Here is a 26,992-nt window from a genome sequence, read left to right as displayed (position 1 = left end):
TGTAGTGAAGGACCTGCGGACAGACACCCTGTCCTCCCGCACAGGAGGGAGCTGCTCTGGTTAGTTTCTCAGGCACATAGCAAAGCATTGGTGGAATTTCACTGCTGTGTGACTCCAGTCAACCTGGCTGCAAAATAGCACAATGTTAATATTTTTGCACTAAAAATGCTGTTTGTTTTAGTTTTAGTTTCTGTGGTATAACTCCTAAATATGTAGAAGATGCTTACTGTTCTAAATCTTTATGAAACCATTTACCATCAAATTGTATGTGACTGCTTGGCTCATGGTATGGGTTCATGGAAAAGTTCCTGGAAAATGGGGTTAAAGAAGTTTATTTGGGTGTAAGTGTTTTTGGAAATGCATGCAAATGAGGAAGGGTCTTCAGAAATTTTATAGAAAAATGCATTTTAATGTAAAATATTCATAGATTTGAAAACATTTTGTACCGTGTAAACTTAACTTTACTTCCACTTTTCATGGAATTTTGAAAAATCAGTGGATATGTTGAAAGCATTGCTCACTGTTAACATTTCATGGCTTTCTTATTCTGTTTGACACTGCTAATTAGTTGAGGTTTCAAGACTAGAATTAAGGCAAAACATGGTGCAATAAGATAGCTCTTTTAAGTCAGAAAATGTTGATGAATTTTGGTAGTAAAAGACGCCTGAAATAAATGTTTAACTTTGTTCTGTTTTCTTTTTCTTCTACTGGTGCTCCTCAGCGTTTGTGACCAGGCTTGTTTAAGAGCACCAGAGGGGCTGTTGTCCTACCCTTCCCACCCTAGCTCTTTGATTAATATTCATCCTCTCGATTTTGCTGTTTTAAATTTGTCTGTCTTTTTCCTAAATGTACATCTTCTGTCACCTTTATTTATTCTTTCAGTATCACTCATACTTCTTAAGTTACAGAATTTTGTAGTACTATCCTTTTATATATTGTGTTTTCCTCCAAAGGGCCTGTATAATTATGATTAAAAAATATATCAAGCAAAATGTCTTGTAAGTTGCGTTAAAAAATACCTTTGCTGTGATACATTTTTCCATGTTTGCTGTAGTACATGAGAGGTTTCAGGAATATCCTGTATGGTAATATCAGATGTTAATGGCATTGATTACCTGTCAGGCAGTGGGAATTGATGGGAAATGTCCACTGTAAAATTAAATAGCATTGAGAAGGCTGTGCTGCGCGTCTGGGCTGGGGAAAGCACAGGTGGCTGGGATGGGGCACTTTGTCAGGGTGTTACTGGGAGCTCTGGGTTTTTTTCCCCACATGATTAAGGCATACCATCTGTTCTTTGTTAAATGTTTACAAAAACAGCTTTTCTCTAGAAGATTTAAGGAGATGTAGGTCTGGTAAACAGTAAGATTTCTGAGCACCTTTTTCGCCCTGCTTCAGATAGTGCTGAAACACAATTCTATTGCAGAGCAAACACAAATAATACTTTTTTTTTGTATTTAATGTTTAATTTTTTCTCTCCTTATAGGAGATTACATTTTTTCCTCAGTTACTAATTGATGACTTAGTTTAATACTAAAAGAAGCATCTAAAATGGTTTGTGTGATGAACTGTTGCAGATAAATTTTTAGTCTTTTTGCGTTATGCATTTTTATGTTTTTTATCATTCATAAATGTGTACCGTAGCTGTCTTGTTGGAAACTGGTGTTCCTTTGCTGGAGTTAGTGTCCTGCGGATTAAGGAAGGTCTGTACCTGCTGTTGATTGACCATTTTAAATTTTAATCATTGTTCAGGCTTCCCTTTTTTCTGCTTTTTCCAAGAATATCTTTTTCTTCCATTTCTTGAAAGATATCTTCTCCCAAATAATTTTTACATCTGTGTCCCTTGCAAAAAATATTTTTTTCCTTTTAAATCACATTAGGAAGTAATATGTAACGATCAGATTTGAGCAATTTAAAGATAGTAAAGCAATCAAAACCTGCTAATATTTCAGTAATGATAATTTGAACAACACATTAGTTGATATTTATGAGTATTTGTGAGGGAAATATAAGCGCAGGGAGCAGCTTTATCAGGGTATGGTTGGCTGTGTCCTGCCTGTGCAGAAATCTGCCTGAGAGAATTTGTATCTGTGCACTGTTTCCCAAAGTTGCCTCTCTTGTCTCTAATCTGGGTTCTTAACTCTTTTTTTGCATTCATTTTTCTTGGTCATACTCTTTGTGACCAAGAAAGAGAATTAGATGCTTAAAAAAAAAAAAAGATTTGTTTTCATTGGAAAGACAGATCAGATTTACAAAGAAAAGGAGAAAGATCTTTCATCCACTGGTTCACTCTCCACATGTGAAGCTGAACCAATCCGAAGCCAGGAGCCAGGAGCTTCTTCCGGGTCTCCCATGTGGTTGCAGGGTCCCAAGGCTTTGGGCCGTCCTCGACTGCTTTCCCTGGCTACAAGCAGGGAGCTGGGTGGGAAGTGGAGCAGCTAGGACACAAACCGGCGCGCATATGGGATCCCGGGTGTGCAGGATGAGGATTTAGCCACTGAGCCATTGTGCTGGGCAGAGAAGTAGGTACATTTGAAGTGTTTCAGTACTGCAGAATCTTAAAGAAGACTTTATAAGTCAGCTGAGTCAAACTCTTCATTTTGCAGGTGAAGTTAGACACCAGATTGGTGAAGTGATTTCCCCAAATATAGCTTATGATAGGGTCTATATTACAATTTTAATCTCTTAACTCAGAATTTTAGGCTCTTTATATGAGGGAGTCTACACAAATGTAATGAAAATCTGTTTTATAAAAAAAAGATATATGAATTAAAACAAAATATTTGCACCAAAATGGTCTTATTTTTAATCCTATTTTTTACATTTATTTTATATGTTTACGCGGTTGACACGCATGGATGCCCATGAGGACCTCTGATTAGGATGGGGAGGATCCGGGCATAGGGGAAGGTGGGTGGGATAAATGCTTCAAATTTTTTTTCCTTCCTTTTGATCCTGTATTTGGGTATTGGGTTTGTGAAGGAGGGGTGGGCGAGGGGACTGCCAAACTACATCAGTACATGGGGATGGAGGATGTCTGTTTGATGTCATGTTAGAAGCCTTGATGTTGAGAAGAATATTCTGAGGGTATTGCTTGAGTAGTTAGATAATGCTGAGGCTAAAACTGTTGGTTTCTTTGCTTCAAGGTTGAGAAATCCTTTCAAGGTCCCAAGGCTGACAGATTCCTCCCCAGTACATTCCCTCCTCAGACACTTGCTGCCAAAGCTCAGCTGGGAGGTTTGTCCAACCTATTCTGTTCGGCTTCTGGCATGGCATGCACCATCCTCCGCAGCACAAGTGAGGTGGCCATCTCATCACCCATATGCACCTGGGCATGCTGTCCACTGCAGAGGCATCAGTCATCAAGAAAGCCCAGTGTAACCCAGTCCTTTGCAAACTTACTGGTGCTGCAGCCTAGCCCAACCCAGCATGCCACACTCCAGGCCCTTAGGCACACACACAGCAGGAAGTAGTTGGGGCAACCTCCAGTAGGCCCCACCAGGCCGACCCCAGCCTCGGTTCCTTCACTTGCCAGTATGTACAACAGACTAGTCCAGTCTATGCTGCATTTCAATCAGGCTCTAATATGCATCCGTAGGTGTTGCAGTTTAGCCCGGCCTACCCTACTATACAGCCCAATTCCATTGTATGCCATTGGGCGCTACCACCTTGTCCAGCCTGGTCTGCCCCCAGCCCTTGCTCTTATGCTCTTATATTCATGAGCAGGAGCTGGTGCTCAGTTTCCCTGCTAGCCCCAGTTCAGTCCTGGGTATTACTCTTTCCAGGGGCTCCTGTGGTCCAGTCTGACATGATTTTCTTTCTGTCCTGGCACTTGCCAGTGGATGCTGCTGCCAAGCCTAGCCAGTCAGCACTTATTTTGGCTCTTACATGTGTCAGTGGATGCAGTGGCTTGACCTAGCCTGACCCTCCCCCAAAACCCAGCTCCCATGCAGCCCTGGCTACCCCCAGTCCCAGCTCTAATGCTCACCAGTGGGAGCGGTGGCCCAGTAGGGGAGTCCCCTGCATCCCTCCCCACCAGCCAGGTTTGCTCCTGGCCTGGGGTCTTGTGTGTACCGGTGGATGCTGTGGCTCAGTTAAGCATGGCCCATTCTTGCCTTGGCATTTGTCAGAGAGTGCTGCAGCCTCTCAGTCTGGCCTGCCCCCAGTCTCAGCTCAGCTGTGGGGGTGCTGCAGCTTAGCCCAGTTCAGCCACCAGTCCCTCCCCTAAGGAGAACTGGTGGGTATTGTACCCTAAACTGGTGTGGCCTGCACACCGTACTTTCTTGGTACCTGCCAGTGGATATTGCCAACTGACCCAGCCCAGCTCACCCCACAGTATCCAGCAGCATGTATGCCAATAGGTACTGTAGCCTAGCTGGCCTGGATTGCCCAAAGCCTTAGTTCTCATACTCGCCAACTGGAGCTGCATCTTAACAGGGGAGTTCCATAAGCTCCACAATCAGACCAGCTCCTAGTCACAGATCTTGCATACACTGGTGGGTGTTTGGTTCAGCCTTGCTTGGTCCACCTCTAGTCCTGATATTCAGTGACAGGTACTACAGCCTTGCCACACCAGCCCATACCTGTTTCAGTTCTCTCTACTGGATGCTACATCCGAGCCCTACCTGACCCACACCCAGACCAGGCTTTCATTGTATCAGAGGGTGTCATGATGTAACCCAGCCCATCCCACATCCATTCTGGCTCTTGTGAGCTCCAGCAGGTGCTGGAGTCTAGCTTAGTCTGGCAAACCCCAGACACAGCTCACACGGATGCCGAGGAATGTCTCAGCAGTGTTGAGCCTGGCACTGCTGCATTCTCAGCCCTCAGGCTCACCAGTGAAAAACCACAGTCCAGCATAGAGAGGGGTCACCTTAGTTCCCATACCAGGCCTATTCCTAGCCATGGATGTTGCACTTGTGCCAATGGTTGCTCTGATCAAGCTTGGAATGGCCTACCCCTCAGCCCTTGCCATCAGATGCTGTAGATTGGCCTGGACTGCCCTGTTCCTAGTCCCAACTCCAGATGGCCCTGCCCAGCCTGCCCCCTTCCTTAACTTTCATGTAAACCAGTAGGTGTGGTAGCCTAAGTCAGCATGGCTCGCACCCCAACCTGGCTCCTGTGCATCCCAGTGTGCTACAGTTTGGCCTGGTCTGTCCCAGTCTACCCTCGTAAGCCAACCCACACACCTGCTGACAAATGGAACAGCCTTGACCAGCCTGGCCCACATCCATCCTTGACTCACTTGCTCACCAGTAAGAGTTACAGCCCACTAGGGAATTTCCCCAAATTCACCTACCAGACCCATTTTCAGACCAAAATTTCTCATATGCTAATGAGTTCTAGGTCCCTACCTGACATAGTCTGCCTCCCAGTCTTGACTTGTGTGTGTATGTGTATGTTGGTGAATGTTGCAGCCCAACTCTCATGTGGATCAGTATCCCAGTGCAGTACTTGGGTGGGTCTGTAGGTGATGCAGCCTGGACCAGCCCAGCCTTTTCCCAACCCCATTTCCCATGAATATTGGTGAGTTTCATGATCATGCCAAGCTTAGCCCATCACCACCCCTAGCTCTAGAGCAAACCCACAGGGTGAGCCCAAAAATGGTCCACCGGATCTGACCCAGACCTGATTCTCTCACATGCCAGTTAGTGTCCCAGCCAAGCCTAACATGGTCTACACACTCCTCCTACCCCTCCCCCAATATCCACTGGCAGGTGCTGTGAACCACCCTCTCAAGCAGGTCCCCCAGCCCTAGCTTTCGTGTGTGGTTATCGACAGTGGTTGATGCTAACTAGCCCAGTTCAGGTCTCTCATGTGGGCAGGTGCATTGGTTTGATCCAGAAAGGTGCTTTGGTTCCCCTGCTCCAAACCACCCAGTCTCAGCTGTCTCGTTGACCTGCAAGTACAGTGTCCAGATCAGCCACTTCTTAGCTACTGCGCCATCACACCAGACCCAATTGGCCACTTAAAAAATATATATTTGTATGCTGGCATACTGGTATAGTTAACATAAATTTGGCATTAACTGGGCCTAGAATGCCTGCCAGCTATTGGCTACTTTTCTCATAGCAGTGTAACAGTTGCCTAATTATAGTACTACCTAGGCAGTTGCCTACAGCTAGGATTAATACTAATTTTCTTAAAAAAGATTTATTTAATTTTTTTTATTGGAAAATCAGATATACAAAGAGGAGGAGAGTCAGAGAGGAAGATATTCGGTATGATGCTTCACTCCGCAAGTAGCCACAATGGCCGGAGCTGAGCCAGTCTGGAGCCGGGAGCCTCTTCTAGGTTTCCCACATGGGTGCAGGGTCCAAGACTTTGTGCCATCCTCGACTGCTTTCCTGGGCCACAAGCAGGGAGCTGGATGGGAAGCAGAGCTGCCAGGATTAGAACTGGTGCCCATATGGAATCCTGGCTTGTGCAAGGCAAGTACTTTAGCTACTAGGCTACTATGCCAGGCCCGATACTAACTTTTCATTAACTTTTTGAAGCACCATTATACTAGTAAAGCTGGCAAATCAAAGTAAGTTTCTTTGGTAATCACAGCAGGTTCTACTGAGGATAACTGTCTTCTTTTCAGAAGATTTACTGTATATATGAACAAGCAAGAAAAGAAACAAATTATTTTTGGTTGACTGGACACATTGGAAATTCAGTGAGGCCTGTACCACCTTTGTCAGTAGGATGCCCATCTGTAAGAATCTGTAAAGAAATGGACAAAGTTGGCAGGTTCCAGAATTTGTTGTCACTTACCATCTGTACCTTCTTGGGCAAATAACTACATCTTACAGTGTCAGTGTCCTAAACTGTAAATGTAGAAAAATAACCATATGCAGCTCTTAAGGCTGTAGGGGGGGATAAATGATATCTTGAGTATGAAGAATGTTCTTGGGGCCCAGCGCAGTGGCCTAGTATCTAAAGTCTTCACCTTGAACACGCCGGAATCTCATATGGGCACTGGTTCGTGTCCTGGCAGCCCTGCTTCCCTATCCAGCTCCCTGCTTGTGGCCTGGGAAAGCAGTCGAGGACGGCCCAAAGCCTTGGACCCTGCACCCATGTGGGAGACCTGGAGGAAGTTCCTGGCTCCTGGCTTCGGATTGGCTCAGCTGCAGCCATTGCAGTTACTTGGGGAGTGAATCATTGGATGGAAGATTTTCTTCTCTGTCTCTCTTCCTCTCTGTATATCTGATTTTGTGAGAAACAAATTAAAATAAATCTTAAAAACAAAAAAACCTCTCCTGGTACGCATTGGCATTGTTTATGCATATCACAGTTACTATATGCCAGGAAAAACTCGTCAAAGGGACAGAAAATGGTGACATTCATAGGTTTTATGTTTTCGGGTGTTTTGTTGCAGTACACAGTTTTTATTGTCTGTAATTGAAGGTGTGCTTGATGAGCTAGTTCATGCCCTGGCTGAGAGTGTGAGTGGTGAGACCAGCATCTAAGGAGTCCCTTCCTCTGATGCAGGCTGACCACCCACTCTCCTATCCCAGTCGCTGTTTTTGTCTGTAGTGTTGGAGACAGTCTCTGAGAATATTCTAGTCAATGTCGAAGTCTCCCTCATGAGCCATGTCATAATAACTGTTTAAGGGCCTTTTTCCCCTGGTGAGATGTCAAAATGCAGAGCTTTAAGAGCTTAAGGAAAACACGATTCTCAGATTCAGCATGAGAAATTTATATCCAAAATCATTAAATTGGATATGTGAGTTTTTAGAGATTTCCTTATTTTTATTTGAAATGTTTTGCATTGAGAGAAGTGTAAACAGAGACAGAGGTCTTCAGCCATTCGTTGATTCATTTCCCTAATGGCTGTAGTGGCCAGAGCTGAGCTATTTGGAAGCTGGGAGTCCGGGGCCTCTTCTGGGTCTCTGGAGCCCAGGGTCTTGAGCAATTCTCCTTGCTTTCCCAGGTCATAAACAGGGACCTGAATTGAAAGTGGAGCAGCTGAGACATGAACTGGTACCTATATGGGATGCTGACACCAGCAGACAGAGGAACACCTTGCTATGCCATTGTACCCCTGGATATATGTTTTTAATCTACAAAATGGCTTGTAAATCAGAAATGACCTGTGAGATTTATGTTTTATGCTTACACTTTAGTTTTGGACTTCCTTGTTACTAGAATCTTCTAGCATACAATATTTGTGTTCTTTATAAGAATGCCCTAATTGTATACTTTTGACTTTCCGTTGCCACCTACGGAGAAAAACTCCATTAGCTATATCTTCTGTAATTTAGTTTTCGCTTCTTTTGTGTCTTTACTCTTTCTCAAACACACTTTTTGAAAAAGGGATGTTACATTCAAGTGAATGAGAGTTTTTCCTTGCAGAACTAAATTTTAAAAAGTTGTATTTTTAAGTTGCTGTTTTCATTCTCTTATTTAAAAGCTTTCCTCTTCAAGATTATATTCTTCAGGTATGAATAAAAAAATACGTTCTGCAACTTTATAGTAAGTAAATTATTTGCCTCCTTGAGAATAGAATACATTTGAGAAACCTTCAGCTGCTGACTTTCACTTCCTTTCTTCACTCCAACGAATGATAAACTAATTTCAATTCCTATTTGTGTTTCTCAGCATTCTCCATCGGAGCCCTTTCTAGAGAAGCCCGTGCCGGATATGACTCAGGTTAGTGGACCGAATGCGCAGCTCGCGAAGAGCGATGATTACCTGCCGTCGATAGAGCAACAGCCACAGCAGAAGAAGAAGAAGAAGAAAAACAACCACATCATTGCAGAGGATCCCAGTAAAAGTTTTAATAAAGAGGACTTCCCTGGTGGGGTTAACCAAGAACTAACTAGGAACTCACTTGATGGGTCCCAAGAAGAAAAAAAGAAAAAGAAAAGGCCGAAGGTGAAAAAAGACCCGAAGGAACCGAAAGAACCTAAGGAGAAAAAAGAGCCTAAGGAACCCAAGACCCCAAAAGCCCCTAAGATTCCCAAAGAGCCAAAGGAAAAGAAAACAAAAACTGCCACGCCAAAACCCAAATCCAGCAAGAAGTCAAGGTAGGCAGTGGGCAGAGATGGCCTCTGGGAAACAAGGATAGTACAGAAATGGCTTGGTGGGTTAGCAGGGGTAAGCTGGAGGTGACAGGCCTTCGGTTGTCATCATGACTGTGAACTTCATTTTCTAACAGCCAACTGAAAATGCCAATGCCTTCTGAAATGTGGACTCTATTATTATATTCTATTGACTTAGAACCTCAATGGGTAAAAAATTATTTTAAAATTTATATTTATAAAAATTCATAATATAAAATTTATATTTATAAAATTATTTTAAACTTTATTATTATGAAATTTTATTTTATATTTTGTGAAAAAATGTTGTTTAGTAAATAGAACCAGATTGACAGCAGAGTAGTGAGAATAGACTAGCAGCCTCCTGTTCAGTGATCCTGCAAAACTGCACAGGAAGGATTACGGAAGAAAGAAAAGTCACCTTTTTCCCTAGGCTTTCAGAAATTTTAACATGGAGAATTAATTCTTTCCTCTTGGCAGATTGAGCCTTTCAGGGGCAGGGTTGAATGAAATCCTAGTGGATAACATGGGAGAAATCGAACAGCACTTACCCATTAGATATGCATTGGATAATAGCATGGATTTTAGAGGTTCTAAGAAAAGACTTCCTTTACTCCATACTTCCACCACTAACTCTAACCCAGAAGGTCTATTTATTCAGTAAGAAAAGCTGAGAGGAGAAGACATTGAAGACTAATTTTTTTCATTTGTACTGAACATTTCTAACAACTGTTCTGAACCAGTTCCAAACATCTGAATCTGTTTTTCAGAATATGGCTCATGTTAGAAAATATAGTTTCCAGATGGAAGTATGGTCAGAATTGGTTAATATGAACCTGTTTGCAAACTCCATTAGAAAACATGCTCTGCCTCCTATCCACGTGTGCATGTAAACACACGTGCTCGCACACACTGAGCCCTGCGGTTTGCTGAGATCGTGGAGATTGCTGGCTACAGACCTCTCACGTGGAACCTGCTCTGTCTTTGTTTAGGTCCACAGACACAGTAAAGGAACTCAGACCTGTGGTTTGGGAATTTTCCCCACTAAGTGAAAAGAACAAACTTCAGTTTTCAACCTCCATCCAAACAAGTCACAAAAATGTCATTCTGTGATGTTTTAAATCATAGTTTGAATCATAGTCATCTAAAATTTTTTCCTGCCAATAGATTTTATTGTTCAAATATTTGAATTATATTCCATAGTCATTCATAAAGGTAATTATTGTTTGCATTTGTTGAGGAGGTTTTTTTGATGCCCCACTGTATGGTCTCTTGTTTGAAAACCTTTAGTTTTTTTTCTACTTTGACAGTTATTCTAAACCCATTGCCAATCATGAAATCTGTTTTCATTTATTTTAGGAGAATATTTTATTACATGCTTATTACTTATGGAGATGCAATGTGTAAGGAATGTGATGTTGAGCAAGGTAGATGTGGTTAGAATTTCAATCAGACTTCATGAGGTGGCTTTTACAATATAAAATTTTGTAAATCTGACTATTGTGCTGTTGGTAGGAATAAGCATATATTTATCTCTCTGAAGGAGAAGGAAATCAAAGAAAAATCTTAAAAAGAATGTATTGTTTTTCTTAAAACATTGGAACCTATGTTTTCAAGAAGTATTCTGGAGCTCAAAAAAACATATCACCATAGGTTTAATGTCATATTTGGCTTCAGTTTTCAACCTGAATTTTTAAATTTGTCATCTAATAGTAAAAGTTGATTTAAAAAAAGAAACAATACCACCTCTTTGAGTTTTATCATAAACTTACAAAATGTATTCTTTGGCGCTGTGAGTCTGCATCAGACTGGCTCTGTCTTGAAAACCTACTTCAGCATAACCTGACCTCCCAGAAAGAATTTTGGGAGTTAGATATTAAGATACTATTTTTAACAGTGAAGCTTGTGAAACATTTCCCTAATAACCATAATCAAATGTTTGTAACTTGGAGTGAGATACGTGGTCAGTCCTAGGCCCATAATGTTTTATTGGTAGACATATATGGACCGTCCATTTATCCACCAGGGCAACATCCAGTGCCATCCATGGACACCATCTGCTATTCATCCTCAGATGGGAGCCGTGTCTGTGCAAAGTCAATGTTTTGGCACTGCTGAGCCTGAGTAATGACTTCACACTGAAATCTTTGCCTTTGGTAGGAAAAAAAGGAGGTGTTTTCTCCCATGAAAAATGTTTAATTATCACCCTCACCCATGTCCTAGGTTGCTTTTGATTGATAGAGTGCCTGCTATGGGCAGTAGCTGTGCAGTTGTGTTGAAAATAATTGAATGGTAATTTTTGATGACTGGAGATGAACAAAAGAAAAGGGAATAGGATATAATATGGCCCTGTACTTCAGGAGGTCACACTGGAGGGCACCTGGAGTTTTGGCAGCACTTGTGCTGCCTCTGTAACTTGACCAACTTACATGGTGGGCTGGCAGAACACTTGCTGAGTGTTTTAGTGACATTCCTTGTGGTCAGATAGGGATGGCTGTACATGCATATGGTATTTGAACTAGAATTATTTTTAAAGATTTATTTATTTTTATTAGAAAGGCAGATATACAGAGAGGAGAGACAGAGAGGAAGATCTTCTGTCCTATGGTTGACTCCCCAAGCGGCCACAACGGTTGGAGCTGAGCCAATCTGAAGCCAGGAGTTCTTCCGGGTCTCCCACATGGGTGCAGGGTCCCAAAGCTTTGGGCCGCCCTGCATTGCATTACCAGGCCACAGGCAGGGAGCTGAATGGGAAGTAGAGCCGCCAGGATTAGAACTGGCATCCATATGGGATCCCGGTGTTCAAGATGAGGACCTTAATGGCTACACTATCATGCTGGACCCATTGAACTGGAATTTTTAATAAATTAACAAGCAGCCATTATTTTGTTGAACCACGTTTGTTTCCACTGGTCAGATGAATTGAGTATGTTGAGTTGCAGTCTCCATGCACTGTTAAGTCTAGAAAGGAAACAGCGCCCTGAAACAAGGATAGCTAGAATGCATACAACTACATGTAAATTCTGAGTAGCATAGCAGAATAATTATGTAAATTGAATATGCAGTGATGAAGGTAATAGGGGGTTTGGATTATGTTAGTGCTGGGGTTGAATTGCCATAGCAGTTTGCTTTTAAGTACTGAAATACAACAGTGGCAATTTTGTTTTGCAAAATGTTATGCGATACCAGTTATTTCCATCCTTGAATAAGTTAACTTGATGAATCTGTTTATACAGAAAATAATTTCCCTACAGAGGGCTAAAACATGGAATAAACAGAAGTGAAATGAAAAATTTAGCATAGAACTATTCACACAACTTTGCTGTGCAGCCCTATACCATATCATTGATGCAATTCTACATGCAGATGCATTGTCCCTGAAGGACGGTGGGAAGTGACCTGCTGATGCTCTGGCTCCTTCTGTGTTGTGTCACTGGAAGGCATCAAGTATGGTCTGTGTTACTCATGCACTTTGAAAAGATAAAGGACCTAAGGAAGGGTGGCTGCTGCTGAGGCTGACTTGCCTTGGGTGCCTCCGTGGCAGTCTCCTCACTGCCCCGTTTCCCACCTTGATTTGTAAAAGTGGCAGAAACTAAATTTGTGGACATTTCCTAGAAAACTGGACCTTCCAAATGGTCAAGATAAAGTGGCATGTGTCTTCTATGTGTGAAGAAGCCTGAAAGAGTCGGGCCGTGTAGAGGTGTACCTTTCCTCCCTTTTCTTGACTTCAGCCATATTTTTTTTTCCTACCCATTTTTTCTTGTGCTGTTCTCCAGGTGTCCTTACAGCCTTGAAGTATTGGCTGCTAATGCTGAAAATAAAAGCTGAGGCCTTTGAGGGCTGACCAAGATGCCATTTTGCATTTGTAGGGATTCGTGAAACTTAAATATGAGAATTTGCATTCTTCTCAGTGCATTTTCTGTTGGGCATTCATTGGTCTTATGAAGCAAGGGAGAATTTGGAAGAAGTGCTTCCTCTGAATGACTTGTACAGGATTTAGTGGTCCATTTAGATATATAACGATCTTAAATGTACAGAAATAAAGGAACTTGGTCAAAGATTGTGACTTCATTGCTGAAGCTTAAGTTAAATGAAGCAATCAGTGTAGGCTTCCTGCTAAAACAGCTTAGGAACACATTTGTTCCTTGCTCTATTTTCCACCCCTATTGTTAAATTTAGTACAAAACTAAAATATTATTTTTCAATTAAGAGAAGATATAGTTTTATTTAAATTGGAAAACAAATATACCCATCTCATTTTTAAAAAATACAAGTACCAAAAACATGTACGGTGTGCTTTTTGCAAGCTCTGTTATCATTAACAGTTAAACGATAGTTAATATTTGTGTAGCAGCTCTGTTAGAAGGAGCTTACCTTTTGAGATAAATTTATTTTTTTCACTTACAATCAACAAATCCAGTGGTCATATATTTTGGTAAACTAATATGTATTTTATTATGTATTCTTTGTGTGCAAAATTTCTCAGTAGAGCTCACACAAGAGCAAACCATTAATCCAGCTTTACTAATAAGTGCAAATTCCCAGATAAAAAGATGTCTTCTGTCTTCTCATCAGATATATAGATAATAAAACAAGCCAACTGCTTTTCTTCTTTTACTCACATGGTGATTTTTCTTTAATGCAAAATGTAGGACAAGTGGAAAGGCAAGTGTTTGGGATGCTAGGCCAGAGGAATGGTGTGTGGATTTCTTAGGTGTGTGATTATGAAATGGACTGTGAGCCCTTTCTTTGGCTTTGATTGAAGAAAAAGTATCTATGAATTTCCTGTAACTTTACCTACCAATCTGTCCTGCCAGCCTTTGTGAGTAGGAATAGGACCAGGTGCCCAGCTTCTTTTCCCCTCATAAAGGGAACATGGGATTTAATAGCTATTTCAGGGCCTTTCCATTACCAGTAAGGGGCCCACTGTGCCCTCTGTCTGCTTGTTCATCTTAAATCAGCTGAGTTAGCAGGGGAGGGGAGTTGTTAGTACAAATCCTGAGATCTTTTGTAACATGTGGTTTAGTTTATTTCCATTGGAAGAAGAGAATGCTTAACATTGTTGACCCTTGAAAACAAATTTTGCTGGCTTGTGCTCTATTTTGGATGCAGGCATGGACCACACTGGACCTGCAACAAATTGATTTCAGCTCACTCAGTGAGCTGCAGTGAACTTCAAAGTAAGGCATGCTGCCACCTTGGTTTGTGTGGGAGAGGGTGATGTGTATCCCACTTTTAACTCTGACCACACCCATCAAATCAAAGTTGAGAGGTGAGGAGGCCACCGGTAGCAGTGGGATGTTAAAGGGGACATTGTTCTGGAGACTCACACCTTTGAAGTCTGTCTGGAGTGGACTTTTAGGTGATGTGCATGTGGCTGTAGTAGATGTGCTGGTATTAGTGTTGGGAGGTAGAAGGAATCCTAGGCTGGGTTTTTTGTTTTTTTTTTTAACTAAAGGGCACATGTAAAAATCCTTCTGAATGTGGGAAATTTCTTGCAAATGTGACATTTGTCACCTGATAGGTAGAGACCTTGTTGCTGGTTGTCTTCTGCCTATACAAAGCCTCTGGGGTCACCAAGTTCTCTGGCAAAGCCATAACCAGACATAAGTAGTCTGAAATGCCAGCTGTCACCTCAACCACTTTTTAATAGAAGTCTGTGTTGTCTAAGTTTAATATATTAAATTTAAAACTTTAAAATATTAAAAAAGAAAGATACCATTCTTTCTTTTTAAAATAATGATTAGAAAGACAATACCCTTAATTTGCATTAGAGTTTTAATTCTTGGTCCCTAGGCCAGTGATTAAAGTCCTCACCTTGCATGTGCCAGGATCTCAGATGGGTGCCAGTTCCTGTCGTAGCTACTCCATTTCCCTTCTAGCTCCCTGCTTGGGGCCTGGGAAAGCAGTTGAGGATAGCTCCAAAGCCTTGGGACCCTGCACCCACATGGGAGACCTGGAAGAAGCTCCGGGGTCCTGTCTTCAGATTGGCTCAGCTCCAGCCACTGCGGCTACTTGGGGAGTTAATCAGTGGATGGAAGATCTGTAAAGACCTAATTCTGTGTATAGCCCTGAATTCTGTAGGAACAATATAATTTCTTGGAAGTTGGAAAGTATTTTGTCCGTTGTTGACTTATCACTCAGTCTATCCAGTTCTCATCTTACTTCCAGTGCCTGACTGAAGTGTGGGATGGAGAATACAGCTCATGTGCTTTATCAGCCTCCCAGACAGATCAGAGAAGGCATTAGGAATTTAGTGAGTGGAGCTCTGACTCCCAAATACATACCTACTTTTCTCTCCAATCTGAATCATGGAGAATGCTGTACATGAACAGAAGTGCTGTCTAAAAATGTGATAAGAATAGCCAAACATGAATATGTGCCTTGCAGCTTGGCACTTAGAAGGATTTACTATGGTAGAAATGCAGGAGTAAGTCATGCTTGTTTTGCATTAGCTTTGAATCGTTTAATTTTTATATTGTATTGCAGTATGAGGCAGGCTCACATAACCAGAGTAGCTAGTGTCTGTTGTGCTGCTACAGTGAGAAAACATATCAACTGACAGATTTCTCGGTTATTTCTGATAGAGATTTACAGTCTGTAGGACTGTAACTTGAAGAATTTCTGTGATAATACTTGACTGCATAGTGAAAGCTGTTTTTTCCTCTAGAATATTTTCTGTATTAAAAATGTATTCATTTTTTTTCCAGGAAAGCTCTCTACTGTGATCTTATTATTTTTTTTTATCTGTAGCGTTGTCCTTTGTAAAAAACATTTTAAAAGTAATTTAAAAAGTGATTATAGTCATCTTAAGGACAGAGTTCTGATTGTAACAAGAGAATTAAATTTACCTTGTGATAATCCCATGTAACAGAAAAGTTCACCTAGAAAGTTTTCAGAGTCCTAAAGAATACTAAAGATATTCTTGATATAGTGATGAACTCTGCAAGAGAAAACTAAGTTGCCTTAGTGCCCGACTCAGGGTTCAGTTGTGGGATCCCCCACCAGGGGTTACTGGCTCAGGACCTAGGACTGCCACATTTGGTGGCCAGTGCGTTGGCTTCTCCATCCTACGTCCGTCATATATTTAGTCATAAAGTACAAAGGCAGGCATGTTAAACTTGAAATAGACCTGAAGGTGAATTAGACTTCTGGGTCTTCTCTAATTTTCTTTGCTAAAACCGAGGATAGTTAATGTAGTTAGGAGTACTTAATTCTGTAATATAGGTACTTATGACAGCAGTTTATGTTACATTTGCTGCCTTACAGGTATCTTATTCATTGATTTTCAAGGAACTTAATTGTCATTGGAATCATGTTTGTCCATAAGCAAAACAGAATTAATTCCTCCTTTCCTTCATAGCTCTTCCTCTTTCTCAGCTGGATGCAGAGAGTGTGGGTACAGATTCTGCTGGATGCAGAGTGTGTGGGTACAGTTTAAGAGATGGAGGTGGTAGGCACCTGCTTGGAGTAAAGCCTGCGTGTCAGACCCGAGATTCAGAGTGCTGAAGGTGCATGGGAGTAGGTGTACAGAGTACTGAGGGCCTTGGCCTTGGAGGTGCTGAATGTCTTGTCCTGAAGGTTTTACTTTGTTACTTGTCTTTCAGAATTTATTTTACCTCTTTTCTTATTATATATACACATACACACATATATATGTATATACACACACGTACAAAAATACTGATTTATTTGAATGGCAGGATTAAAGAGAGAATAGAGACAGAATGCGAAAGATCCTCCTTCTGCTGGCTCACTCCTCAGATAGTTGTAACCACTGTAGTTTGGGCCAGTCTGAAGCCAAGAATCAGGAGTTTCTTCCGTCTCTCACATGGGTAGGAACCAAAGCACTTGTATCCTCTTCTGCTGCTTACTGGCACATGAGCAGGGAGCTGGATGGGAAATGGAACAGCTGGATCAATAACCTTGGGGGGTGCTGGTGTTGTAGGCAGCAGCTTTACTCGCTGTACCATAGCACTGACCCAATGGCTTATTTTATGTTTCGATTTTTTTTTTATTTATTTGCGAGAAGGATGGGGACAGGGAGGAAGAGAGAGAAGGAAAGAGAGCAACAAGATTCTCCATCTCCTGGTTCGCAAATACCACAATGATTGGCCTCCCATATGGGTAGCTTGGTCCCAACTACTTGAGCCATTACAGCTGCCCACCAGAGTCTGCATTGTAGGGAAGCTGGAACCAGGAACTGAAGTTTGAATTTGAACCCAAATTCTGATATGGGATATGGGTGCTTTGGCTAGTGTCTTAGCCAGTAAGGTTGCATTATGTTATAGGCACATCCTATTTGGCCTTCTGTGCCACAAGCATCGAACTTTTAAAAGATTCACTTTAAAAAAAGAAGACTTAGTGTATAAATTATAAAAATATCTTAAATACCTTCCTTTCTCCAGTGTAACATTTTGGGGGAACTTGACTCCTTGAAATTAAAACTAATAATCTTCGTAACATAAACCTCAAACGTAGTTTTTCTGTAACAGATGAGGATTTCACTAACTTAGCTGAAGGATCTGTTATCCAGCTGTGCTCATTAACTGACTGTATTCCTTTCATTACCTTTGGTGCCACAATATGATTCCTTGACAAATTTTCTTTCTGTTGAGAACTTTTCCTTTTAAATTGCTTTTAAAGATTTATTTATATATCTTAAAAGGCAGAGTTACAGGGAAAGACACAATCTTGTACTCAGCAGCCAGGATTCAACCAGGCTGAAGTCCAGAGCCTAGAACTCCATCTGGCTCTTCCCACATTGGATGGCAGCAGCCCAATCACCTGAACTGTCTTTCACTGCTTTCCCAGGTACATTAATAGGCAGCTGGTTTAAAAGTGGAGCAGCTGGGATGTGAGTTGGCGCTCATAGGGGATGCCAGCGGTGAAAGTGACTGTTGAAACACTGTGTCACAATACTGAGCCTGTTGCCTTTAGATTGATACCAATCTGTGTTTGCTTTCTATTTTATGATATGTTGGGACAGATACTTGATTTTCCAGTAAGTTTGGAACCTTTGCATAAAGCCAGAGACCTTGCATGATGGCTCAGTGGCTAAAACCCTCATTTTGCATGTGCTGAGATCCCATAGGAGCACATGTCCTATATGCGTTCATGTCCCAACTGCTCCACTTCCTATTCCAGCCTCTTGTTTGTGGCAGTAAAAGATGACCCAAAGCCATGGCACTGTGCACCCACACAAGAAGCTTGAAGAAACTCCTGACTCCTGATTTCAGATCAGCTGAGTTCCGGCCGTTGTAGCCATTGGGGGATTAAACCAATGGAAGGAAGATCTTTCTGTATCTCCTCTCTCTGGATCTGCCTTTACTATAAAAATAAACCTTAAAAAAAAAAAAAAAGCCAGTTCTCCTTCTCAACAAAAGCAATCATTGGAGACTTCCAGCCAGTCCTTTGAATAGTAATAACACTCGGCTTTTTTTCTTGGTCTCTCACATTCATAAGCAGACAGTGAATGTTCCTCCATGTGAGAAACGCAGAAATACTACTATCTAAATACAGAGTGTGTTCTAAGAGTTCTCAGCAAGATGGTGTGTTCTTTGATGAGATCTAGAATAAAGGCAGGACTTCAGAGCTTAATCAGTTAGCTGTGCACTCTGAACACATCCAGGGGCCCAACAGTGTAACCTCATTCTCAATGAATCATAAATGTAACGCTGATAGAGGAACACAAGTAATTCGCAACTCCAGTAGCATTGTCCAAAGATGTCCTCCTTCTGAAGTCGCAAGCCCTTGTGCAGCTGGAGTAGTAGGTGATTCTGGGTCTCGGTCTCCATTCTTGTGAGTGTGATTCTGGGTCTCAGGCTCTGTCTTCATGGGCAGATAGCTGTGTCTAAGTCTCTGTTTTTGGCTACATCAGTGATGGTGGGAGATGACCATCAGGGCATGAAAAATAGTTGCTTTTTCATGAACGTTTTTGAAGGGCTTTTATATATTGATGACATTTTTCTGTTGCTCTTAAAAAAATTGTGTGGTCTTCTCTATTTTAGTAATACTTTTTTTAGTGCCATTTTTACCTAGGTTTGTGGGTAGTTTCATAAAAAAGGACACTGGGTTTTCTTAAATAGGAACTACATAGTAAATTTACTTCTTGGTACTTGCACTGTTAAACTAGCATGGTAGGAGGATCTTCAGAGTTCACTAAGATTTTATATTTTGAAATACTGCATAGATTTCAAAAATTTTGCTCCAGTGTAAACTTACCTTTTGATTTCTGCGTTGCAGGTTTTTTTTTTTTTTTTTTGTAATATCCTGGCCATAAGTAGGCTGCCTGAGTAGCCACTAGGAACAGAGATGCATGTGACCTAGTTCCTCTCCTTCTTAAGCTTATTAAGTAAATAATAGCTGAAGAAAGACTCCACACCACTTTGATTGTATTTTTGATACATTGCAGTAATGTTATTACTGAAGTATGTATTTTAAATATCCCCTTTATGGGGTTCATTGTGAAGAATATGGGTGGAACAGGATTATGATGGTCAGAAAATACTTCTTAAAATGAATGGTTATTGGTATCTAAGCTAAGTCTTGCAGATGAGTGAGTAGGTTGGGACAGAAGCATAGGAATGGGAGACATAGATGGCTGTTCTGCTAGGAGTGTGAGAAATAGAAAGATGAAACTAGAGTTGCTGGTTGAACAGTTATGAAGGTGTTGTCCTAAATATTGAGAAACTTGGATTTTATGCCAAGAATGACCCAGTCAGATTTGCCTTTCAGCTGACCACTCTGGAGACGTGGAAATGGGCTGCAATTAATGTTTGGGTGGCATTACCATGATAGCAAACTGGGAAATGCATGAGGCAAGGCAGGGTTAGGAGATGGTTGACTGCAGACATTATTTCTTTAGGACTGTTATCATTCAGGGATAGAATTTGAGTTCTCAGCACATGCCTGTTTTTCTGGTGAGTCCACTCTCCAGTGATATGTGGCAACCAGCCTTGGCTGTCAGCCCCATAGGTATACATTACTGCAACAGCTATGAGAGTACATGGAGGTGGTTTTTTGTTTTTGTTTTTTTAGATGTGTTTTATTTGAAAGGCAGAATTACAGAGAGAAGACAGAGAGAAACAGGCCTTCCATCTTTTGGTTCATTCTCCAAATGATTGCAAGAGTTGGAGCTGGGCTACTCAGAAACCAGGAGCAAGGATATTCTTCCAGGTCTCCCACATGGGTTCAGGGTCCCAAGGCTTTGTTTTCCCAGGCCTTATGCAGGGAGCTGAATTGGAAGTGGAGCAGCCAGGACATGAACCAGTGTCCAAACGGGGTGCCAGTGGAGGCTTAGTTTACAGTGCCATGGTGCCAGCCCCACAGGTTCTATCAGGGTCAGATGGCTCAGTGGCATCCTTCTCAATGCTGTGGTATTGGTTTAAGAGCTGCTGACTTGTTACCAGCATGTTTGTCCTCCCAGTTGGAAGAGCTGCCCTCGTTGTACATTTGTTTTTGTTGTGATTTAGATGAGTCATATATGTATGGCTTTGCTTTGGGCTTTGACTTGTAAGAGGCCAGTTTAAACTTTAGATATTTTGAATAGTGCGTATGAATGTGGACTGTGTGTGCTCTCTCACATACAGGGTGGATCCTTGGTAGCCTGTTACCATAACCTGAATGTGCAGACTAAATCAGCAGAGGTGAACAATTGGGAAAAGTGTGCTGTGGCATTGTGTACTTGCTTATTCCTTCCGAAGGTAGTTGGGAATTTTCATGAAGGATTTTTCCTCCATTTGTATTTCTTAAATGGAGCTTACTCTTGCTAAAGGTGGGGTCCTGCCTGTCATGTCTGCTATTGATGTAGCCCAAGTGTGCCTGAGCCATGGCCAGAAATGACTTCTTAGACCTCTCTGCCACAGTGTGTGTGAATGTTAACCATCTGTGCCTGACAGTGCCTTGGCTGTCTTCCATTATCATTTAAACTTCCTAACAAATCTTGGAGGAGGGTGTCCTTATAAACCTCATTCTACAGATAAGGAAACCGAGGCTTATGGAAATTATCTAGGGTCACAGGCTATAAAGGACAGGTGGTGCTTGAGCTAAAGTGCAAGTGACTCTTGCCCACCGCTCTGCTACCTTCCTTTATTACAAGAAAAATTTTGACTTTATGCTTTTGGGGTCAAGGCAGTTTTAAAGTACTGTAATTGAAAAGTCTAGATCAGCTTATTGCAAAAATAGTAGCACAGGCCAGTTCATTTAAATAATTGTTTTGTCCTTGATTGTAATGTCTTTAGGTGGGACTGAAAATTTTCTGGCTTTTATTATTTTTGGTAACTTGTGGTGCTCTTCAGTTTGTATAGATTCACAGAAAGTCTTAGCTGAACATTAATAGTGCCAAGTCTGATGAGTTAGGAATCTTTCAGTAATCAGATCGAGGGGAAGTGCTTCCCGTGGCTACAGGCTTTTGGTCTAAGCTTTTTGGAGAGGCCCTGTCTGACTTTCAGCCATCTTGGAGCTTCCATACAGTTCGTTCTTGGGAAGGGCAGATGCAAAATCATTAGCAATTCTCCTTCAGCAAATTGATGTTTCCTCAAATCTAGGCTCTGGTTGGCTTCCAGACAGTAAGCCTTTTACTCCTGTAAGACAGTGCATGCAGGGCCCGGCCGGCAAACCCCCTACATTAAAGTGTGCTTGTCTTCTGTCTAGTATAGAGAGGTCACCGTGAAAGGCACGAGCTGCCAAGTCACTTTACCTGGCAATGGTTCAACTCTTTGACAGGCGTACCTCTGATTTAAACAAATTTGAGAAATATGTAAAGTTTTGGAAGCAGTTTTGCACTGATTTGATAAAAGAAACCACAAAACACTGCAGCGCAGGTGTTGAGAATGTTTGAAAGCTGATTGAGGGAAGCAGATGGCTTTAGTCAGTGGCATCCAGCCAAAAGAGCAGGTGCTGGTCATGTGACCGCTGGTTACCAGGGTAATCTGATTGCTCTTGGCGTGCAGATGAAAGGAAAGGGGCCCAGTGTTCAGCTGTAGTATTGTATAATTTGTGGCAGTTAGAGCGGAAATAAATGCTGGAAATGGAGCCTCATAGTAGGGGAGACTTCTGTCCATGTGTAGCGTAAACACCAGGACAGTTGGATGAGGAACTGTTGTGTGCATTTTTTTTATTTTAAAAATATTATGCTTTCTGTGGATCTTTTGAGGACTTAGAAGTTTTTAGGACACTGCCTTTTAGAAAAAAAAAAAAAAAGATAAATGAATAAAAAAAACTCTTTAAACCCAATTGCTGTTGGCTGTAAACTTAAATGGTTTTAAGTTTTTTCTGTATGTGACTCCTTACTGGTAAAATGTTAGCAAAGCAAAATAGAAACAGACTGTGAGCATTTAGGAATAATTCATTTAAGATGACCAGGTTTTGTATTTATTAATTGAAAAAAAAATAAGTGTTACAGGTGTGATTATTGTCGGTACTTCTGAAATATTTTTTGTGGCACTCGGAAGCATTCAGGTATCTTGGCCTTTTTTCTAGTGCTGGGATTAAAACGTGCAGTTTAATTACATTCAGCACAATTTTCCAGGAAGTTATAAACTTCAATAAATATTTCTGAAATACGTCTTTCTTTCAAAATTTAATAGAATTGAGAAGCCCTAGAAATAATAAAGCATTCATTGATGGTATTAGATTATTTTCAGTGTAAAGAGTGAAAATTAAAGCTGAAAAATCATGGTGCTGTCTGGAAAACTGCAGTGGAAGGGTAGTGTTGAGTATATTCTAGAAGAACGTCCAATTAAATGTTCTAGAGTTAAAAGTAATTTCAAATACTATTTTTAGGGTTGATTTGTATCTTTTGTCTTATAGGACATTCAAATCCTATTAATGTTTTTCAGAAACATACTGTGGAACATGTAAATTAATCATTGTTTCACTTTACTGTATTTTTTTTGTGTGTTTCAGAGACCCACATTTTGCATAAAATACTAGTTGTGATTCTTTTTTAAGCTGCCACTCCAAAATGAGGCTTATTTTAAATTACAGATATAACACCAGATGAAGTTATGTTCAAACGTAGCTGTATGTTTTGAATATATAAGGATGTAGGTTAGATAAAAATGTCAGTGGGTAGCATAAAAGAGGACACCCACCTAGCAATACTGTTCAGGGATGGCCTAACTAGGAGAATAGAAAACTAGCTGCAAGAGTCCGAGACGCTCATGATGTTGAAGTTGTTCATGACAGTTTTTTAAAAAAGAGTGTCAGCATCTTAAAAACTTGATTGCAAAACTGCTTTTTGTAATCTGATTTTTAATTGCAATTTGGTGTGTTGGCAGGAGTTTGACAAATGAGTAAATGTACCATGTGTGATATTGGGATATTTTGCATGTAATTTATTTTGAATTAGGTCAGATATTTGCTAAAGGTCTTCAGTATGGAATTTCACTCCTAAAAACTTAACTGACAATGTCATTTTACTATAAATATCCAACATGTGTTGATTTATCAACTGTTCTTGGTGTTTTAGGAATATTAATGTGGGAAAATAAACTATGGGGACATGTGGAAAACCACATTAAAAAGTGAGCACTAAGTGATCCACTTTGAATTCCAGTAATAAGAAACCTGATTCAGAAGCAAGTGCTTTGAAGAAAAAGGTCAACAAGGGAAAAACAGAAGGTTCTGAAAATTCAGACTTAGACAAAACACCCCCACCATCTCCTCCTCCTGAAGAAGATGAGGACCCAGGTGTTCAGGTAACTCCATTATTCTGGTTCCCCAGTGTTGGTTGTTGAGCATGGGTAACCTTAACTGCACACCCGACAAACCTCCCCTGTGTTTGTTATAGAGATGCTTTTGAAATGTCTTTATTGTCGAGCATTAAATCCACAGTGATGACAGCTAGGGGTGCTGATGTTAAGTTAAACTCCTGATCAGAGCCACTTGCCATTCTCGATTCCATGATTCATAAAACGGAGAATCTTCATTTATTTCCCAAAGTGTATTTTACTTTTTGCATGTGTTATTAACATACGGGTTAACAGTAATAATTGAATTGGTTCGGTTAAAGTTCATATGTATTAAAATTTCTGTTAAGCTTGGTGGATTGTCAGAGTTTTGTTTCTCTCTTTTTTTTTAATGTTACAGAATAAAAAGCCAAATTAAATCTGTACCTTTCCATAGAGTTTCTGACACCTGATGGTCTAAACTGGGTTTACTCAAGTAATATGTTTCTCTGAACAAGTCAATGGCTTTCGCAATGACAAGTAGGCATAATTTACTAATGCCACTTTTTCCTGACTGTCGGAACATTTTTATAGGAATGTGTTGAAGAACTGTCCCTGAAATAAAACAATAGAAATTTGGGTTCTGTATGTAAAGCACATGACCTTCACTCATTGGGCTGTGAGGGACCCTTACACATGACAGTTAAAAATTGCTTCCCTCCTAGGTCCCCCTGGAAGTATGCCAGTGTGGTCCTGTGCAAGGGCTGGGAATGTGACGTGTGTGAATGACATCTAAGTTATCAGGGAGCAGTTAGCAGGGAGTTCTGCTGGAATAGGAGGCCAGCCTCTGTGAGCTTACGAGATCTTTTCTAATAGCTTAGTGCTCACTCAGGACTCTCTCCCTGTCTCCTTACCAATTAGAAAGAAGATTGGCAATAGTCCTCTATTTTAATGAATTTCAGATAGCTTTGGTTATTTCTCTGTGTGTGTGTCTCTGTTTGTATTTGTTTATTCATTTTAGTAGAGTTTTTTGATATCTGTAATCTCACAGAAGGTCTTAAACTAAACATCCCATAGAGCAGAGGGGAAGGAGAAGGAATGGTACTGGGTGGATTGTGTTGTGTTTTGATTCGGTGTACAGCTGCAGTGGTGAGTTAATTATATAATCTCCTTTGATTTTGTATGTCAATGAAAGATTTTGGAAAGGTAAGTATGTATCTTTTTTAAACTACTTAGGGAGTTTTAAACTTAAAATATTTAAATGATTTGAAATTTTATTTTTATCCTAAAGAATGTTTTTGTCCTGATTTGTGTTTGCTTGAAATAGGAACTTTAGCACTGTAATATCTGGACCATAGTTAAGATTTATTCATAATGCCAAGGAAATTCTATTCCCTTTTCACAGTAACTGCTGCTGTTTTTTAAAAAGCCTTCATTATATTAATTTAGATTCTGTGGACTTTATGAAACACTGGTATTTGGATTTTTTCCTTTGCACTTCACTGTAGAAAACAGTTTGTTACAAATGAGCATCAGTACATCCTTTCGAATTGGCTGGTGGTTAACTGTTACGGGTTGAGTAGCTAAATTAAGCAACCACAAAGGAGACCTGACTTTGAAGACAGTACTTTTCTTGCTGTCTCTGACACAGGAAGTGATGCTGACCGGTTGTTTATTATGTTTCTTCCTGTAACACACATGAAGGTCTAGAATTAACAATCTTGAGTTTTGTGATTGACTTGCTGAAGTAAATGCCATATATTAACAACTGAAAATCTTGTCACAGTATTACATAGTCATGGAAATACATTTAAATCTATTCAGTGCACCTGTTTTAACTATAGGTGTCTTTTCTAAAGCAATGCAGGTTTAAATGTTGACTCTTATTTTAGGGTCAGCGCAAATGTTTTGTTGTAATTAAAAGAGCAGTTCTTATGTTTCCTTTGGATCCACAAAACACTTTTCAGATAATAGTAATTTAAAACAGGTTATAATGGAAACATATAATTACTCAATCAACTTTATGTTGTAAAATTGTGAAAGGGACCTTGATACCCAAAATAAATGACTTGAAATCAGTTACTGTGTAGAAAGTAGAAAAGCAATTTTAACATTTTAAATTTTCACTCAATTGGGATCTAATTACATTTTAGGGTTGCCATTATAAAAGTTGTATTCATCAGTACATAATTTCTGTTTAAAAGAAAAGACCCCCTTGTTTCCTGTAACATTTATTTCCTTTAATATCAGAGTGAGGTTTGGTCAAGTAAGATTATCTTAGACCCTCTCCAGGCCCTTAGGTTGGAAGAAATCTGTGACAGCGTGGCCTCCAGCATGGAAACCTGGTAAAATATCACAGTGTGTCATTAGCAGCGCATTCCTCTTTATGGTAATGGCATAAAGATGGAAATATAAATTACTCAATTTCAATTTACTTAAATTGACATATCAAATGAAATACAGATAGTACGCTAAATTTCACAAAATTAAAACATTGTTCTTGGTAATGGCCTTTTATGGCTTAAAGAAATTGATGGGCCAGAAGTGAGGAATGGTGAAGTGGGCACTAGAGCAAAGGAAGTAGGTCATCCTTGGGAAGAGGGAAAGGAAGCTGTGCAAGGTAACTGGGCCATTTTTCTTTGGAAAGCTGGAGCCGAGTAATGATGACTTTAATCCTACTAATTGCATTTCACAATGCTTTGAATGAATTCCCCTATGTGATCTCCATAGTATTTGCCCGAGGTCATTATTGTCATTAACCCCATTCTACAGAACAGGACACTGAGGTCCACAAAATAACTCATCCAAGGTCACAAAAGAGTCAGTGCTAGTTCAGACACGGGCACACAGCTGTATGACTCATGAGGTCAAACTGTCTCCTGTGATGTGGGGAAGCATTCCAGATAGCAGAACCCTGCTGGTTTCTCTACTGCCTTAACGGGGTTGTTTGTTCTAGGGGAAGCTTTGTCCTAGAGAGGCGAATCTGAGGAACCTCTCCCTCACCTAATCTCTTCTGGCCTAAGCCACTAAGGAGTCTGTCGATAAGACATTACCCTGGCTGGCTGATCTGTGTCCAAAAGTTGCTTTGTGCCCCTATAGCCATGACTGTGTTGGCCTTGGATTTGTTAATCATACTATTCTGAGTTTGTATTGTAAACTGTCTCATCACTTTTTGACAGCAGAGAGAACAAAAACTTAGTAAAATTAAAATCGTTCTCACACTGGGGAAAGTGCTGGGACTGAGTTCTGATTTGGGAGTTATCAGTATCTTTTGTGTATTTTGTGCACTCAACA

General features: G+C 40.7%; 1 protein-coding gene across 3 annotated transcripts in view; it reads left to right on the top strand.

The window, feature by feature from the left end:
• Positions 1–26,992, top strand: part of CHD7 (chromodomain helicase DNA binding protein 7) — a 193,145-nt gene that overhangs the window by 106,158 nt on the left and 59,995 nt on the right. For all 3 annotated transcript variants that reach the window (XM_040995066.1, XM_040995072.1, XM_040995056.1), the window contains exons 3-4: positions 8,584–9,011; positions 23,587–23,728. In XM_040995066.1, coding sequence (XP_040851000.1) covers positions 8,584–9,011; positions 23,587–23,728 — 570 coding nt within the window. The remainder of the gene's footprint in view (positions 1–8,583; positions 9,012–23,586; positions 23,729–26,992) is intronic.

The sequence above is a fragment of the Ochotona curzoniae genome, unplaced genomic scaffold (genome assembly GCF_017591425.1).
Source record: "Ochotona curzoniae isolate NIBS_2020 unplaced genomic scaffold, NIBS_Ocur_1.0 contig_1071, whole genome shotgun sequence".
Lineage (NCBI taxonomy): Eukaryota > Metazoa > Chordata > Mammalia > Lagomorpha > Ochotonidae > Ochotona > Ochotona curzoniae.
The sequence above is the reverse complement of the archived record's forward strand: the minus strand, read 5'-3'. Positions and strand labels throughout refer to the sequence as shown.